Below are 13,804 nucleotides of genomic sequence, written 5' to 3'. Positions count from 1 at the left end.
GTGTGTGTGTGTGTGTGTGTGTGTGTGTGTTTATGTAGTAGAACACATGCTGATGTGGTGTTCCAGGTGCACCGGAAGGTCAGCGAAGCTAATGAGAAACGAGCCTCGGTGGTGCGACTGCGTCTTCACCTCAGGTTGTTTTTGGGGAACAACAGGAACCAAAACTGTCGCCGCCTCAGGGGGGTCCAGAGGAGCCCTCGCTGGTCTGGGGTCCAGAGGAGCCCTCGCTGGTCTGGGAGTCCAGAGGAGCCCTCGCTGGTCTGGGGTCCAGAGGAGCCCTCGTTGGTCTGGGGTCCAGAGGAGCCCCGAGGAGCCCTCGCTGGTCTGGGGTCCAGAGGAGCCCTCGCTGATCTGGGGTCCAGAGGAGCCCTCGCTGGTCTGGGGTCCAGAGGAGCCCTCGTTGGTCTGGGGTCCAGAGGAGCCCCGAGGAGCCCTCGCTGGTCTGGGGTCCAGAGGAGCCCTCGCTGGTCTGGGGTCCAGAGGAGCCCTCGCTGGTCTGGACGCCATTATTGGATCCTGAAGTCAGAGGGGAAACTTCCCCACCTGCAAGGCCTGTTGAAATGATGCTCGTCTCCGTCGACCTTTCTTGACCTTTGTTGACCTCTTGTTGACCTCTTGTTGACCTCTTGTTGACCTCTGCCTGTTTCTCCAGCGTGAACTCAAAGAAGCCTCCCAACTGTGGGCAGAATCGAAGACATTTAACATGTTTTACCATCATTTCTCGCTGCTGTCGGGGTCGTTCTAACGGTTTAAAGTATTTTGGGACAAATGAGGCCAATTTAAACGAGTTCTGCCAACGGTAATAAAACCAGTTTAAGTAGATTTGGAAGGGAAACCAGTTGTTTGCCAGCTGCCAGCAATCTTCAAAAGAGGAAACAAAATCAGCCGATTTGGCTCCGTATGAAAGACGAATCCAGACATTTTTATCTTTTCATGGCAAATTTAAAAAAATGTCTTTACGTCCAAAGAGCGAAACATGAAACCTTTTTAAATCCACCACATGGTGAAAACTTTACGGGATAATTACAGAAAAGACTCAAAAAACAATGGTAAGAGTTACATTTACAGGTTCACGTTGTTTTCCCCCTCAAATTTAACAAATTTAGAGGTTTTTTCTTGCTAATCCAACATTGTTGCATCGACAAACAAACCTAAACTACAAATTTTACATTTAAACAGTCAATTTAAATCCAATAATTCTAAAGTTCAGGATGGAATCAGTCTCGTAAACGGCAAATGTTCGTTGCTGCTACTCACATCTGCTAAACCTTAGCTAAAAAATGTAATGGCCGACTAACATGTGTAACTACTTGCTAACATCTGCCATAATAATGCTTCTTCAGATGTGTTGACAGATGTTTTTTGGACTCTTTAGTCAGTTAAAAGTAGAGTTTAAGGTTTGTTTACAGCTTGTCACTATTGGCTGTTTTAATCTGTTTAGCTAATTGGACGGCTAAAGATTGACGGCTGGAACTTCTGGTGTCACCCAAGCATTCGCTAATGCAACGCTAGTCGACAGCCGCCAACATCTGGCTCAGGTTAGCAAGCACACGCCCCCGTGGTGGAGGACGGACTTCAGCGGTTCTCCTGCCTCCGAGTCGGAGCGTCTCTCTTTGATTTCATCTATTGTTCTGCTCATAAATCACGGCTAAAGTCGCTTCTCGATACTTTCAAATTTACAGCACTTTTTTTCTGCCAACCAATCGCGTGCAGCCCTTCGTGTCCTCCACGAGGTCGGGTCATCCGGAGGTGACATTTGACGTAGCAACGTGGCGGCGCATCATCAAGGTTGAGGTTGAACCTGAACTAGCGGGTCAGAACACCCACCTTCCTGCTATCCTGGTCGGGGATGATTGTTGGGCAGCAGTGCCACCTAGAGACGCTGTTAGCAACCTGTTGGTGATGCTGACATTAAAGACATTAAATAACTAACGTTTGTTTACAGGGAAGATTCGAGTGGGGAAAACCTCTTTATTCCTCCCCAAACGTTACAGTGCAGATCCGTACATGTGGTTCCAGTGAGCTACAGGTGAAAATAATTGTGTGATTTCATGCACGCCAATAAACAAGCTTTGAAAAATCATGTGGAAATACAGAAGAGAAAAGATAAGTCATATTAGCCGCCAGCGCTAACGGAACATGCGGCCAAAGTTGCAAAGTTGCTTGTTTCCACCTTTTATCCGATTCCTGACTTTCGGCCCAAACAAGGATCTTTCCGTGAAAAGGGACGATGCTCGACCCCTGAAAGCACCACTCGTTCCTCTTCACGAGTGCTCGCTTTACGTAACATTTGTTGTTCACCTGCAGCGTTTTGAGGAAAAGAAGAGGCCCAGAAAGCTCTGTCCTTTATCATGTTTATTTCTATTTTTCCCAACATTAACATATAGTTCAGGACAAACGAATGTCGGAGAGAAGCAAACACAGCATCTTGCAGAATATATGATTTAAAAGTGACATATTGAGCTAAAATTACCGGCACTCTGAGCACCTTGAATATTCCCCTTTTTAATCAATCCATTAATTTTTTATTATTATTATTATTATTATTCGGAGTAAATCCCGTTTACGAACAATCGGACAACCAGGTTGCACGTCTACAGCTGACAAGGGACTTCAGGGCAAAGCAACATTTTGGCAGAACAACAGCGGGTAGCCGAGGAACCCAGAGGAGGAGAAGCACGTGGACGAACCGTCACTGCTACCAGAGGACACCAAGCGAAAGAGAAAGGGAGGAAAACGGTCGGAATACGAGCACGGAGCAGCGAAGAGCGTTCAGAGACATGCTGAGGGACTATACGCAGATATAAGAGGCTACAGTCAGAGCGGCGACAGTCTTCGAGCAGAAGAGAAAGACAGGATAGAGATCGATCAAGCGGTGGGAGGAATACGATGCTAGGCGGGGGTTAGCATGCTTGCGGCACAGAGAAACCTTACAGGAAGCCCAAGACACAGCGATTACACGTAAAGGCCGGAGCGACAGTGCACTATTCTACAGGCTAAGCGGTATAATCAGACACTAAGGCTAATTACAGGAGCTACACAGACCGTATATACTATATAGAGAGATAAATAGGTTTATAGGAGACAGTTAACGAGCTGGAAAGGCAAGGCAACGCATGCACGTGCAAAGAAGCAAATCTAGCAGCAGCAGCAGCAACAGCGAGAGACAACAGAACTTCTGGGTTTCCACGGCTACCCAAGTTGCTGTGATCAGTCCGAGCAAGAGGGAGCAACTTGGTGTGGGCGGGGCTACATATATACATACATATATATATGTACAAACATGGATACACGTGCGCTACGAACCCGGAAAGACCCCTGATTCACGAACATTTGAAGACATCAACCTAAAGAAGCATCGACGTCGTGGGTTCACGCTAAAGTGCACGGCCTCCGCGCCGGGAGGGAAGCTAGACGACAGCAGGAAAAACAACACGCCACGAACACGCTAAAGTACGCACGCCGTCGAGTCACACCTGCGCACGAGGAAAGTGCTTCGGAGGAGGGACGGCTTTGCATAAATCGTCGGTCCGTCTCTTTAAAGCCAGCGTCTGGAACAGCAACGTCACGCGTCTCACAAGCGCACGAAAAAAACGAAACAACAAATCTCATATTGACAGGAGGAAAATACATATAATCTACATTAAAGATAGAGAAAATATGATTAAGTTTACCTCACAAATAGTCTCTGGTTATACGTCTTATATACATTTATGTATTCACAACGATATGTACTCGGGACATCTCGAAGAACTATTTACACTACGGTCAAAAGTGATTGTACGCTAACAAACTACGAGGAGCTAATTGTGCTTTTCTAAGTCATTCTAATAAGAATGCTACAGGACCTCCATATGTTGAACCAGGGTTAGCGTTAGCACGTCTTATATTTACTTACTCTTTACTGCGTAACAGGAAAATTTGATTATCCTTCACTATCGTACACTCGTGGTTTAATGGTAGTTAGGACCCACGCTAAAATATTGCTTGTGAATGAATAGCAAAATCTCAGGTATGACGCTAGGGACGGGGGTCACCCCACCCTAGCACGAGTTGATCTTAGTGCAACGATGTCAAGTATAACAGTTAATCTGGTGACCTTGAACATGAACAATTGCCCCGTTCCCGTAAATAAATGCTTCTTTCCCGGAACTGTGGTGTTTTCCCAGAATTCTATCTCCCCCCTCCCCTCAGATCAAGGGATAAAATCCAGTTTATTCTAATTTGGTCCAGGGCGTCGCTCCGTAGCAGCCCCAATCTGCCGAATGACCGCCGAAGGCGGAGCCTCCCTCGTCTCCGGCGAGTTCCGGAGAGAAAACGCACGAAGCAGAAGTTGTTAAAACGGCAAAAAAAACGTTAGCGCCCGTTGATTGTTCGTCGCTGGAGTACAAACAAATGCTCGCTACGCGCAGTCGTGTAGGGCAACCGTAACTGAGGCTTTGATCTTCAAAATAACAAGGCTCTGCTTTGATCTCCTGTTTCAGAAAAAATAGAATTCTGGATAAAAACGACAGGTTTTCCTGCTTTTTCCCCCCAACAAAATCGGACACCTGGACGCTCGCTATGTTTCCGGATTAAATAATTTGCGTTAACGAAACAGAGTAGCACGGTGAGCTGCTGACCAGGCTAACGCAGCCTGAGGTGACACACGATGGACCAAGACGCCGCCATAAATGCTAATCGATGTTGCTGAAGTGTTAATTGTAGGGAAATCGTTACTCTGCCCCACTTCCGCCCGTATTGCGATTTTCGTCGCGGCCGGGGTCCCTGTACCCGACCTGAAGGCAGTTGTTTAAGCTGAGGTAAAGTGAAGTGCTTTTTCATTACGTTCCAAAAATGTAAAGCGACAACGGAACACGACCACGTTTGGCACTTAACGACACAGTCTGCGAACAAAAGTCACTGAAAAAAAGAAAAAAAAAAACAAAAAGAAGAAGAAGGTTATCCTTGTCGACCTATTGCACAAGCATTTCAGTTCACGAAAAAGTACGAGTAAAGATACGTCACTTAAACTACTCTGGGGTCGACGACACCATAGGAGAGGCAGACAAAAGCACTTTTACAGACCAGGTCGGCCCACGGCAAAGCTACAACACGCTAAATATGGATATATCGCTAGTTTTTTTCCTCAAATATACTCTTAAGTAGATGAGTTTTCAGGAAGGAACGAGAAAACAAAGCGGGAATTGTGTTACCGGTACATTCACCACAAACAATTCATCCGTCAAGGAAGGGAAGTAATGGCGGATCAGAGGGGATCCGGCCTTATAGGTCTTGGCCCAGTCGCTCGATCTCCTCGATTAGAAAGTCGATGTCCTCGAAGGTGGCGGCTGGGTTGGAGATCACCATGCGGAAAAAGTTGACCTTGTCCCCCTGGGGTTGATAGCTGACCATGGTCGTCCCGTACTCCATCATCCTGGCTTTGATCACCGGCGCCACCTGGAAGCAGAACACTTACGTAACCCGGGATACAACAAACGCGAACGCAGAGGAAAACTAGCCTGGCGAATCGTTTAGCCTTCCTACGACAGAAGCAAAAATATCTCAGGCCGAACAGTTGGTGAGGCAACAGTGTGGGAGAAGTGCTTCTCTTACTCTTTTAAAATGGTTGTTTTATGCAAATATCGTAATATTTTTGTTTTTATGAATAACGCAATATATAACCTCGCCACTAAGTGGCGCACTTACTGGTTTTTTATTCTATTTCCGGTAGATTCTGAGGTGAACGTGTCAGAACTTCCCGAGTGATTGGTCATTTTAGAAGAAAGAAGCATGCTAATTTATGCTAGCACTAACCTTTTCATAGAATATATAGTTGTATTATAGCCAACCAGAAGTGGGGAAGAAGAAAAGTCCTCTTTCCCTCCCAGTAAATCTCTTACAGGTGTCCAGTTTATCACAACCTTGGTATCCGTACTGGGACTAATTGCCAGGTTTCCAACACACCAGTCCAACAATTTTCCAGTCATTGGGAGGAAATTGAGGGAAGTTCCGTTGGCAGTTTTTCCCTCCATGTGCTAACGGCACATGACCTCACCGAGCCGAACTATTGTTGGATGTTTATTTAAAACTTTGATACAAAAGGAGCATTTCTGTTTCAACGGATTTTCCCCAGGACACGCGGCTAACTGTTAGCCGTGACTGTCGATGGGCAGGCTCCAACGCCAGAGCCGTGACGCTGGCTAACTTGTGGCCTTGACCGTTGTTTCATCTTATTCGTGCTTTTTATCGTGAGCCTGAAAGGCGTCATGGTAGACGGATAAAGCTCACCTTGTGCAGCCGTTTCTTCCTCTCCTCTTTGTCCTCCATGTAACGGATCCCAGGAGGGAGGTACCAGAAGCACACGTTGGTGTGTTGAGGCTACGCGAAAATGGGCCGACAGCGAGAAAGAAAAACAGGTTAAAACTCTAAATGTAAAAGGTAACATTTGCTATGACTCTGGCAGCCAATCACAGGAAGCACGCTAATATTTCTTCATCCTGTTAGCCACATGCTATGCAGCCGGTAGCTGTAGTGTATTCGCTCTGGGGTAGTTGTAAATGGCTTCCAGTGAAGTGGCCACCTGGGATGATGCCCCCCCCCCCGCTTTGTCCTCCCTGTCACCCTCAGGTTATGGTGCTCTTAGCTTTTATGCGCCTCAGTAGGGAAACAAAACGTCCTGAAGCATTAGCCAGCTTTCAGTCGGAGCGACTCCGGGTGTCCGAGCACTCCTTTTGAAGGAGCGTTTTTAGCTTAATAACCCCTCCGCGCCTGAGTGTGTTTGGGCCGCTTCCGCTCCGCTCGGTTGGGGATATTGCAGACGCTGTTCTATTCATATGCATATGAGCAATTACAGGCCGTTACGCCATTTATTAAAGATAATAGCGGCACATTATACTGGCAGCTAGAGGTAAAAATGGCATTCATGGCACACAAAGCGGAGTCACGCCGCGCGCCAATCAAATCTCTGTAATCACAAAGAAGCAGAAGGCAAAGGAAGTGGAGTGGCCCAATGCGGCCACAGAAATTAGCACTTACCTTCCCATTAAAGACCATTTCGTAGCCTTCCCGGTCTTTGATCTTGTTGTAGAGGTACTCTGACAGCTCCAGGCATTTATCGATCTGAGCCTCGAACCCGATAGTGCCCTGCGAAAAACAAAATAAAACAAGCTAATCAGCATCACGAGCCGTGGGAACAAAGCCAAACGGCTGCATCTATTGGATAAACCTTGATAAAGTGCCCACGTGGGAACAAAGAAAACAGTAGGCTGTCTCCCATAGGGGGGCAATCTTCTTCAGTCAAAATCATGATAAAGGGCACTTTAGTCTGCTAGGGTCGATGGGTTGATATCTATCGTTATACCCTGATTTCACCACAATAAAGCGCCTTTCCAGAGGATCATCCCCGATAAAGTGCCCACGTAGCAACATTGTGCCTCCCCACTGTGCAGAATGGAATAAAGTGCCCCGACAGGACAAAGAGTGCCATAGATTGACGTGTGTGGACTTGCTGTGCCCTGATTTCCCCTCGATAAAGGGCCGTTCCTCGATAAAGTGCCCCCCTGTGGTCCTCCTAAGGGCCCTCACCTTTGCTCGCCACATGAGCCACAGCTTGAAGATGTCCACGTGGCGTCCGCACTGCAGCGCCTTGTCCCCGGTGTCGTAGGACAGGTCGTAGTGCTTGTCCTGCTGGAAGAGGTAGCAGGCGTGCATCTGGTTGCAGTTCTGCATCAGGCCCTGCAGGGAGAGACCCAGACCGGTTCAGACCGGTTCAGGAGGGACACGAGGAAACGGCAACGCCGTCGGCGTGCGGCGAGGCTGCAGTACCTCCTCTCTGACCAGCAGGGCGGAGCACTGCAGGGGTACCGACATCATCTTGTGCGGGTTCCAGGTGACCGAGTTTGCCCTGAAGGCGACACAAAACACGCCTGATTGATTTAAAAGCTTCCATTTCAGACATCCGCCTCTTTTTTGGGACACCAAATCTTGCCTTTCAACTCCGTCCAGCTTCCACCTATGTTTCCTGGACATGAGGAGGCTGCCCCCCCAGGCGCCCTATGGGGACACACACGAGAACCACATGCTCAACCGTTCAGGGGATTAAAAAGAGCACTTTGTTTTCATAAAAACAGGTTTTCCTTCACAGGAAATGGGGGCTGTTAGACCTTTCCCAGATTCCATGAATCACATGGAACAAACACACGGATTCACGATCCTGGTGACCTTTCCGGGTTGGTTCGAGGCGATGTTCCCATTCCGAATATATCAGCATCGTGTGTATGCGCGGAAGGATCCGGAATACTGTTGGTAAGCACTGATAAAATTCCGCCTCTTCCCGCCTCTCGGCAGCTGAGGGATGATGGATGAGGCCGTTTATGCCTCTAAGTTGAGGTTTTCCCCTGATGGGACTAAATCACCTTGGTTAATAGAGTTCCTTCAGCAGGAGCGGCCGTGATGGCCAAGTCGGGGCGGCGGGATGATTTACGGCCTCTGCTCCAGTTTTTCTAACGCCGCTGTTAGACGGCGAATGGTCGCCTCCTATCTGGGTCAGCTGGGCGCCGTCAGAGGCGAGACGCACCTAATAGATCCGTCAAACTCAGCGGCGAGCTCGGCGTTCCCAACAATCCCTCCGCGACAAAGCCTTCACGTACTGACGGGTTTAACGGCGGCAGCTCGCACTCACGTCCACGTGCATCCAGACGCCGTACTTCCTGCAGATGTCAGAAATGGCGATGAGGGGGTCGAAGGCTCCGTACACCGTCGTCCCGGCGGTGGCGCTCACGAAGAACGGAACAAACCCCTTAAAAGTGTGGAGAGCAAACATCAACCATAGGTGAAGGTGCTTAAGCCCCGCCCCCTGGCCCGTTTAGGCCACCGCACCTTCTGCTTGGCCTCCAGGATCCTCCTCTCGAGGTCGGCGGGGATCAACTTCCCGCTGCAGAGACACAGAGAATTTTCCTTTGTACAATTATTCACGAAGAGAGACGTCACATTTAAAAAATATAAAAAAAAATCACCGAGATCAAAACATCTCGTTGGTTTAAAATGAGTGAAAAAAGATGAAAAAGAAAGAAATCTGCATTTTTAATCCAAAAACAACAAAAACATCTTAGATTAACGTGAACAAAGAGCATGTGTGTGCACTTTAAATTCATTAAATATACATATATGTGTGTGTGTGTGTGTGTGTGTGTGTCATAACATTTTATTTTGAAAAGCTCACATCCCCGCAGGTACCAAATTGATTCTTTTCATTTGGACTCTTTAATATTTTCTTTTAACCAGCTTTTACCAATAATTTACACACTATTGACAAATAAAATGACTGATATTTTACATTCATTTCTATTTCTATAATATATTTGTGAATATAAATATGACACCTTTCGTCTGCTTTGATGCAGATGACGCTCTCAGTCCCGATGCCCAGAGCTGCGGCGCCTTTTTTAATCGAAAAATGACTCTGAAATACAAAAAAACCCACAAACAACATTGAATTGTGTCGCATATTCGACCACGGACGGGAAAAAAAATCAGCTTCACAACGTCGGCTTCTCAAATATCACAAAAAATGTGTCAAACAAACTAAAATCTGAGAATTCTTTATGCGGACGACGCTCACGTGTTCAGACGTGAAGGCCGCCAGCCGGGGCACGGATGACATTCCCTTCTCCTTCACTTCAGGGAACATCTTGAAGCGGGCCAGCAGCATGGCGTACATGTTGGAAATAGCACCGCCTGGAGGAGAGACGGGGTAGTGCAGCATCACCGCGCAACAGAACCAGCTCGTCACCATTCAAGACTTCAACTAAAAGTCCCATTTAAGTCTAATTTAATCAGATCAGCAACATTAAACTAACGACATGATTGGAAACCAAACATGACTGTTAGCATCAAAGCTAACTTCCAAAAAAAATGACTGAAGGAGATGGAACGTGCACACTGAGTCTGTTGTTATTACTGCCAGTTATTAACGCTTTACTAAAATCAAACATTTTTATTTTTCTGTTGAATCAGTTCATTCTGCTCCCTGACAGCCAATCGGGGGAGAGAAAATCATTAGGAATGACTGATTTTATGCTAATTAAAGAGAATTCCATTTATTTCATCAAAATGCAAATCGATACATGAGAGATAAACACACACACACACTCGCACACACACACACACACACACACACAGGCAGCTCCATCTGCAGTGGTTTAGGATGGGGGGGGCAACATACCAGGAGAGAAAATTCCATCTCCACGTCCGTCCTGCCAGCCAATAATGTCCCTCATCTTCTTCAGCGTGACGTACTCCAGCAGCACAAAGACGGGCGCCACCTCATACGTGAACCTGCGTCACACAGGAAAAGGTGTGTGTGTGTGGGGGGGGTGGGGGGGGGGGGGGATCACAAGGTCACATCAGACAAACTGTGAGTAAATCCATCATTTGACAAAACCTGAGGTCAAAAAACAGAATCTTTTATTCTGAAAGGATTTTTTTCCGACGTCATCGATAATCAATAAAATCCATTTCTCCTCCGGCAGCTCGTCCAATCAGCTTGCGGAGGTTTATCAGCGCAAACACACGACCAAAATTAGCATCAGATTAGCGGGGACCTAATGTTAGGTCTACCCCCCTCCCCCACTGGGATCAGGGGTGGGAGGGGGGGGGGGCAGAGATGGGGGGTAATTTGTGTTGATAGAGAGGAAAAGCTGCTATCAGCACGAGCAGGCGCCAGAGGTGGGACGAGCCGCCATCGTCGTGGCGACGGCGGCGAGGCCTCATACTCACATGTTGGTGTTGGCGGTGGAGGTCAGCCAATCAGCTGCCAGCCCGACCATGTCTAATCCTGTGGAGAGCTGATTGAAGTACCTGGGGTGGGCTGGGGGGGGTACAAACCAGAGACTTCAGCAAAAATAAGAGTGTGTGTGTGCGTGTGTGTGTGTGTGTGTGTGTATGTGTGTGAGGGAGGGAGGTGGGGGGGTGCATTTATCTGGAATGAGAAAGTAAATAAGAAATCGTGCCGTTTCCAGGATTAAAAGAACCGATTTTACGTTTTATTCCCGAATTTTGAGGGGGAAAAATAGAATTTTTAACTGTAAATTTTAACGTTTTTGCAATAAATGTTCTTTATTCATTCTGTAAATGTGTATATTTTTTCCCCGCGTGTCCTCGGTCGCCCTGGATGATGGATGTGGGCTCTAAATCCAGATTATTAGCCTATTATCTCCTCCAGATTTACCGCGTCACTGCATTTATCGCTCCGATGAACAAGAGGAGGAACTATTTTTTATCCAACCGTCATTTGTTTGGTCCGGGGGGGTGTAAGGTGGGGGGGGTCCTTTGTTTGGTTCTTTATTTCCAGTGATCGATATAAGACAAAAAAGTATTTATTTAATGTAACAATAAAATGTGTTTCTGACAAAGCGACGCAGTCAGTTTTTAAACGGATTAGCGATCGATCGAAATCGGACTACATCAATCCGGTTCCTACCTGTCTTGATGGCGTATTTGAGGGTGGCGCGGCAGCTGATCAGGATGTCGTCCAAGGTTGCGGGTTCGTCCTGCAGCTCCCAGTTGTTCATCTGCAGCAGCTGGTTCGGGTAATGGAAATCGATCACCTTCGTTTCCCGATCGAAAGATTCGACGATGTAGGCCAGTAAAATATCCACCACCTCCTGCAGGAAGGTCATGGTTTTGGTGTCGCCGTCGCTGGCAGGTAACAGATCTACAAAAAGGGAGAAATTTTAGAAATATCCTCCCTCTTTTCCAGCTTTCGGGAGAACGAGGACGCAGCGTTGGGCCTTTAAAACTCGCTTAAATGCGAATTTAGGGTTTTATTCCTGAGATTCAGGCCTGGAGATTTAAAAAATGATATAAAATACAATTTAAAAAAAGGGCCTCCATTTTTATTTGGGGGGTTTCTGATTTTCTGCGACGCCTCCGCCACAGATTGTGCTGAAGGTGACCTCGACTCAAAGAGAACGGGGCAGGAAAATCCTCCCAAAATCGAATTCACACCGATTTCTATCAAACGGCCTGCGTTTGCAATGGCCTTTAATAAAAAGAAACGTGTTAAAATATCAATTAAGGAGGTAAATATCCCTCCTGAAATACATCTAATTATCGTTCTTATATTTTTATTAGATTTCCCGGAGCCTCTTTGCTGAATTCCGTCGTGCGTAAAAGCGCGATAATCTGCGGGATTCGAGGCCGTTCGTTAATCTGCGCGTGAAAAGCCGCCACGGTGCCGGTACCTGTTGAGTAGAGGTCAGAGAAGCCCACGGCCGCTTTGGTGCAGTTGCAGGATTTGTTGCAGCCGCAGGTGCCGCGGCTTCTCCCGGGGGCGGCAGTTTGGCGGCCGGATCGGCCGATTTCTCCGCATCGCCGACGTTGAGCAGCGCTGCGGGGGTCAGATAAGCGGCACCTGTCACGCACGTGAGTGTGACAACGACCGACATGATTTTGCCTGACAAACCGCGAAGCGACGTACCACATAATTTCGACCCGAGTCCTCCGGGGAATTTCTGGGCCGCTGCCTGGCACCAAGCCCGTGCTGGGGGGTAAAAAAAAAAGCAAATCAGGCTTCAGGTTCAAGTTTGAGACACATAAAACAAAGATTTGGATAAAATTCCTGAATCCGAGAGCCGCAGCGGGCCGGTTCTGCTCCGAGACAATGCTGGAATGAACGCAGACAGAGAAGAGCCACTCACGGGTGCTGGGGCTCTGACTCCCGGCGTTGGCCCCCGCGTTATCTCCCCCAAGAGACCAAAAACCGTGAGATGCCATTATTGTCGGAGGTTAGGAGCTGAGGCGGACGCGCAGACCGACGGAGCCCATCCACAGGCGGCGACCCCGCGGCTGGAGAGGCGCTGGATCCGGGCAGACGCGTCCGGCTGCCGCGCGTCCGTCAGAGGGAACGAATCCTAAAAAATAACGGGCATGGAGGGGGACTGGAAGCGCAAAGAGCGTCCACGCTGCGCCCGCTCAGGTGCACAAGACATACGCGCAGCGCGTGCTCACCCCGCAGAAACCCGCATGCACTCCGCCGATTCCGCTCAGGCGCAAAGACGCGCAAGTTCAGGTGCGCAGAAGCGCAACATGAAAAGAAAAAAAAAAAAAGAGAAATGTGCAGCCAAATTTACGTCACTGCGCGCGTTCCATCACGAATCACTTCAGGTCATCACGAGCCGCCTCGTGCGTCGTGACTCCATACATCCACGGCACTTTGGTCCCCCCCCTCCTCCCGCGCGCTCAGCTCCACATGTCCCGCATGCAAACATGTGACTGCGGGATCCGTTTTCCTCCAGATCCCGCGCGCCTCCCCCGGCGGGGGCGGAGGGGGGAAGGGGGGTGCGCGTGCGCCTCCCCCTCTGCGCATCACCTCCGGGGTTTGTCACCTCGAGTACTTGATTACTCGTTACTCGTCACTGGTGTAAAACACTGGGCCCGTTTGATGCAGGGCCGCAGTTGGGCCCCTGAAGGATGGGGGGGTGAGTGTGTGTGTGAGTGTGTGTGTGTGTGTGTGTGTGGGGGGGCTACATCAGCAAAATCTAGAGGTTCATTCCAACGGACAAAGACATATAAACATTTATTAAAAGCAGTAAAAAAAAAACCGAATTGATGTTTAATTTAGGTAACATAATTGGTTGTTGATAATCCGACCCGCTGTTGGGCCCTGAAGGCACCAGAACCGAGTCCGAGAGCATCTGTCACGATTCTCCAACTGGGCGGCTGAAAATGAGTGATTGGAAGAGATGGAGCCCTCTGGCTAAGCATGCTAACAACAGCCATGTGCAGCCTCGGGGGACTTTTTGCTCTTTTTGCCCGCGTCGTC

At 48.3% G+C, this 13,804-nt stretch overlaps 1 protein-coding gene across 1 annotated transcript; it reads right to left on the bottom strand.

Moving 5' to 3' along the window:
- Positions 1 to 2,340: 2,340 nt before the first annotated feature.
- Positions 2,341 to 13,254, bottom strand: gad2 (glutamate decarboxylase 2). Its single transcript, XM_057013244.1, is given in 17 exon segments — positions 2,341 to 5,439; positions 6,271 to 6,360; positions 7,018 to 7,125; positions 7,567 to 7,716; positions 7,807 to 7,885; positions 7,970 to 8,034; positions 8,663 to 8,779; positions 8,860 to 8,914; positions 9,363 to 9,442; positions 9,602 to 9,717; positions 10,205 to 10,317; positions 10,759 to 10,849; positions 11,462 to 11,695; positions 12,225 to 12,299; positions 12,302 to 12,370; positions 12,461 to 12,523; positions 12,681 to 13,254. Coding segments are annotated over 17 exon segments (1,755 nt in total). The 5' UTR covers positions 12,757 to 13,254; the 3' UTR covers positions 2,341 to 5,265.
- Between the last annotated feature and the right edge of the window lie 550 nt (positions 13,255 to 13,804).

The sequence above is a fragment of the Takifugu flavidus genome, chromosome 17 (genome assembly GCF_003711565.1).
Source record: "Takifugu flavidus isolate HTHZ2018 chromosome 17, ASM371156v2, whole genome shotgun sequence".
Taxonomy (NCBI): domain Eukaryota; kingdom Metazoa; phylum Chordata; class Actinopteri; order Tetraodontiformes; family Tetraodontidae; genus Takifugu; species Takifugu flavidus.
This window is presented reverse-complemented; position numbering and strand designations above follow the sequence as displayed.